The sequence below is a fragment of the Poromitra crassiceps genome (genome assembly GCF_964638095.1).
Source record: "Poromitra crassiceps genome assembly, chromosome: 8".
NCBI classification, from domain to species: domain Eukaryota; kingdom Metazoa; phylum Chordata; class Actinopteri; order Beryciformes; family Melamphaidae; genus Poromitra; species Poromitra crassiceps.
Window position 1 is genome coordinate 8,205,888 of NC_139629.1, and position 5,000 is coordinate 8,210,887.

At 50.2% G+C, this 5,000-nt stretch overlaps 1 protein-coding gene across 1 annotated transcript in view; it reads right to left on the reverse strand.

Annotated features, from left to right (window-relative positions):
• The window catches only part of kcnh3 (potassium voltage-gated channel, subfamily H (eag-related), member 3), a gene marked incomplete at both ends in the record, with an annotated part of 204,164 nt that overhangs the window by 23,959 nt on the left and 175,205 nt on the right, over positions 1 to 5,000 (reverse strand). Inside the window, one exon of the mRNA XM_083642271.1 lies at positions 4,954 to 5,000. This exon is cut by the window's right edge and continues 203 nt beyond it. Coding sequence (XP_083498397.1) covers positions 4,954 to 5,000 — 47 coding nt within the window. The remainder of the gene's footprint in view (positions 1 to 4,953) is intronic.

Below are 5,000 nucleotides of genomic sequence, written 5' to 3' on the forward strand. Positions count from 1 at the left end.
ACACACACACACACACACACACAGACACACACACAGACACACACACACACACTCACACACACACACACACACACACACACACAGACACACACACAGACACACACACACACACACACACACACACACACACACACACACACACACTCACACACACACACACACACACACAGACACACACACACACACACACACACACACACACAGACACACACACACACACACACACACACACACACACACACACACACACACACACACACACACACACACACACACACACACACACACACACACTCATAACAGTCATGAACCCTGCAGTGTTCTTGGATATTGCATTGTGATGCATCATCGCTCACACGGGCACTTGAGACGTCAGCGTTTGCGCACAAACCATTGGCCTTCATGCATCATCTACACCAGTGGTTCTCAACGTGGGTTTCAGAGACCACCAGGTGGCCATGAGAGAGACCACCAGGTGGCCATGAGAGAGACCACCAGGTGGCCATGAGAGAAACCACCAGGTGGCCATGAGAGAGACCACCAGGTGGCCATGAGAGAGACCACCAGGTGGCCATGAGAGAGACCACCAGGTGGCCATGAGAGAGACCACCAGGTGGCCACGAGAGAGACCACCAGGTGGCCATGAGAGAGACCACCAGGGGGCCACGAGAGAGACCACCAGGTGGCCACGAGAGAGACCACCAGGGGGCCACGAGAGAGACCACCAGGTGGCCACGAGAGAGACCACCAGGGGGCCACGAGAGAGACCACCAGGTGGCCACGAGAGAGACCACCAGGGGGCCACGAGAGAGACCACCAGGTGGCCACGAGAGAGACCACCAGGGGGCCATGAGAGAGACCACCAGGGGGCCATGAGAGAGACCACCAGGTGGCCATGAGAGAGACCACCAGGTGGCCACGAGAGAGACCACCAGGTGGCCACGAGAGAGACCACCAGGTGGCCACGAGAGAGACCACCAGGGGGCCATGAGAGAGACCACCAGGTGGCCATGAGAGAGACCACCAGGTGGCCACGAGAGAGACCACCAGGTGGCCACGAGAGAGACCACCAGGGGGCCACGAGAGAGACCACCAGGTGGCCACGAGAGAGACCACCAGGGGGCCACGAGAGAGACCACCAGGGGGCCACGAGAGAGACCACCAGGTGGCCACGAGAGAGACCACCAGGGGGCCACGAGAGAGACCACCAGGTGGCCACGAGAGAGACCACCAGGTGGCCACGAGAGAGACCACCAGGTGGCCACGAGAGAGACCACCAGGGGGCCACGAGAGAGACCACCAGGTGGCCACGAGAGAGACCACCAGGGGGCCACGAGAGAGACCACCAGGTGGCCACGAGAGAGACCACCAGGTGGCCACGAGAGAGACCACCAGGTGGCCACGAGAGAGACCACCAGGGGGCCACGAGAGAGACCACCAGGGGGCCACGAGAGAGACCACCAGGTGGCCACGAGAGAGACCACCAGGTGGCCACGAGAGAGACCACCAGGTGGCCACGAGAGAGACCACCAGGTGGCCACGAGAGAGACCACCAGGTGGCCACGAGAGAGACCACCAGGGGGCCACGAGAGAGACCACCAGGTGGCCACGAGAGAGACCACCAGGTGGCCACGAGAGAGACCACCAGGGGGCCACGAGAGAGACCACCAGGTGGCCACGAGAGAGACCACCAGGTGGCCACGAGAGAGACCACCAGGTGGCCACGAGAGAGACCACCAGGTGGCCACGAGAGAGACCACCAGGTGGCCACGAGAGAGACCACCAGGTGGCCACGAGAGAGACCACCAGGTGGCCACGAGAGAGACCACCAGGGGGCCACGAGAGAGACCACCAGGTGGCCACGAGAGAGACCACCAGGTGGCCACGAGAGAGACCACCAGGTGGCCACGAGAGAGACCACCAGGGGGCCACGAGAGGGTTCCAGGGGGTCGATCCCCAGGAAAAATGAATGAATGAATTGTAAATTTTACAATTGTTTCGTTTACAAGAAGAAGAATGTAGAGGAATGACTATTTTGCAGTGTTGGGAAAGTTACTGAAAATTGGTAATTAGTTACAGTTACTAGTTACTTCTCTCAAAAGGTAATTTAATTACTTTAAAGTTACCAGTTACTTCAAAGTAATTAGTTACTAGGGAAAGTAACTTTTGCGTTACTTTTAAAAGTCCGCTTCGATTGTTATTAATGCACACATTATGTTAGTGTTGCTGTGCCACAGTGTGGCATTGAACATTCGCTTATTGGGGAGGCTTATAGCCTATCAAGGTCCTTAGCCTCTGGGGCTCTGGCTGCAGCTCTCTCCCCGGACTAGGTCTGAGGATCAGAAACTGGGTAATCCTCTGAAGTTGTCCGTTATTTTCATGTCCTAAAGTAACTAGTAACTAGCCCAGTTACTATTTTAGTAACTGTAACTGAGTTACTGAATTTGAAAAAGTAATTAGTTAGATTACTAGTTACTGAAAAAAGTAGTTAAGTTACAGTTACTCCCAACACTGCTATTTTGATCATAGTTTCACTGTTATCCCTCGACAATATAAAGTTGTGGAGTTCTGGACAAAATCACATCTAACATTACAAGAGACAACAAAACCCTCATTCAATGGGGGTCCATGGTTCTAATGTGAACTAAATCAGGGCTGCTTCCTTGATATGAAAAAGGTTGAGAACCACTGATCTACACTCAAATGAATTCACACACCTAAATATTAAAACGATCATCGCCAAGTTTCTTTTTGTTTTTTGTTTTACTTTATCAACCTCTTTGATGTTGTCATTGTTGTTTTTCCACTGCTCTTCCCACAGTTCACCTGTCAACCAAACAATGTCCAGAACTGTGACGTCTTTTTTCTTTTTCTGTTGATGCATTTTGAGTTTCTGTAGGTGGCGCTCTTTTCTTTGTCTGTTCAGGTATGGTGGGCGGCATTAGCTCAGGAGCTAGTAGAGCTGTCGCCGGGGAATCGGACGGTTCCCGGTTCAAGGCTGGCTCCTCCCGGTAGCGTGTCAAATGTGAATGTGAGATATTCATGTCAAAGCACTCTGGGTAGTCGATAGACTATAATAAATGCACCCTATAAATACAGTCCATTTACCATATGGTGGCTATCGCTGCTCATGCAAACTAGTTCTTCTGTTTTCTGTACACACACCACATCAGCCGTTGTGTGACAGAGGATTTGCAGGAAAAACCAGACGGCAGGTTTTTACAACACTAGTTTCGTATCCATCGGCAGTAGAGAGCATCACTGCATACACAAATGATCCATGTGGAAATGGAGATTTAATATTTGAGTAGAGATTGCAGATCAAAGAGATCTAAATAATGCATGTGTGCATGAGGAGTGAACGTTCTGCAGAGGGCTGTTGGGCTTCACACTGTCCAGCCAACAAGGTCCTACAGGAGTGCGTTCCTCCTGCACTCTGCCATGTCTCGAAGCTCCACGCTGCCATATGTGAGGTCTGATAGCAAGACGTCTACACCTCCCTTCACACTGGAGAGGATTACTCTGTATAATTCACAGGTCCAACACCGCGGAAAGCCGTGTGTGTGTGTGTGTGTGTGTGTGTGTGTGTGTGTGTGTGTGTGTGTGTGTTGCATGCTGATAGCTCTGTTATACACAAGCAACAGCACATTATCAGTTCTCTGGCAGCCCTGTCTTTCCCACTGTGTGATAGAGACACACCTTTCTTCTCTTTCTTTCGCCTTGCCTCATCTCTCTCCATCATTACCCTTATTAAATCCACTTAAATCTAGACCAAGCCAGTCTGTAGGCCTGACTGGATGAAACCCAGCACTGTGAAAGTACCTGTAATCACTGTACTGAGAAATTACTCTCTCTCTCTCTCTCTCTCTCTCGGTCTCTCTCTCTCTCTCTCTCTCTCTCTCTCTCTCTCTCGGTCTCTGAAGAGAGAGGGCTAGGGCTACTGGGTTTTGACTTTTCATCCAAGTATCACAGATATGGCTAATTTCCTGAAGGCAATGGAGCTTTCTCGTTACATCTCTTCAAATTAGCTAACCATCACATCATCTTACAGTTTCTAAAGTATTTCCAGCCATTAGAACTACTAGAAATCGACACGCTTTGTGCGTGAATGTCTCGGGTGGAGACTCTGGAGGGCATGTGCGATAGAGACGCTGCATGAAATAGGCCACGCCCATCACGGGGGAGAGCTCTCCATTCACTTCCATACACCAGCGTCATTTTCCTTGAATTAAACATAGCTAAAAGCTGTTGTGTGGTGGACAACAAATGTAAAAAAAAATCACCAATTACAAGTACAAATTTTTGTACTCCTGAGCAAAACAAGGAAGCTAGTAAGTTGGAGTGTTCATCTTCTGTATATGATCTTTGTGTGCAACATGTGACATACTACGCCAGGATTGGGGGGGGAGTTTTAGTTTCCCCCCGTTTTGGGCATGGTTTCTGAATGATGACGCGCTCCGCAGAGTCTCTATGGCCACACCAAACTCATGCCAACTGATGTGTTTTGCTTTGTACGCTCAACTAGAGTTTCTCTGGCTAGTAGAGGTTTCACAGACTAGTTGACTCGCCGATTTTGTCAAAGTGATGTCACTCTGTCTATTATATGAGCCACCAGTGATGTCACTCAAGCAATTGTGATGTCATCAGTGATGTCACTTGAGCAATTGTGATGTCATCAGTGACGTCACTCGAGCAATTGTGCGCCACGGAGCGGACATTTACCAATATACTAGTAATCTTCGCGCACGTTGGCTAATTTATAAATTATTATCCCAAAGGCTGTACAAAAATTACTGGTACTTTCTGGGTTTTTCTTTACACAGTCACTACCATTATCTCCCCATGTACATGGCAGACAGTCATACAGTTCAACCAATTCTAAATCAACTACGAAAATGGACAAAATGTGATCAAATAAGCCCCGCCCACCCTGTCCCTCTGACTCTGACCTACCCAGTATGGCCAGCACAGTGTTGTCCTTCAGCACCTCCATGGAGCCC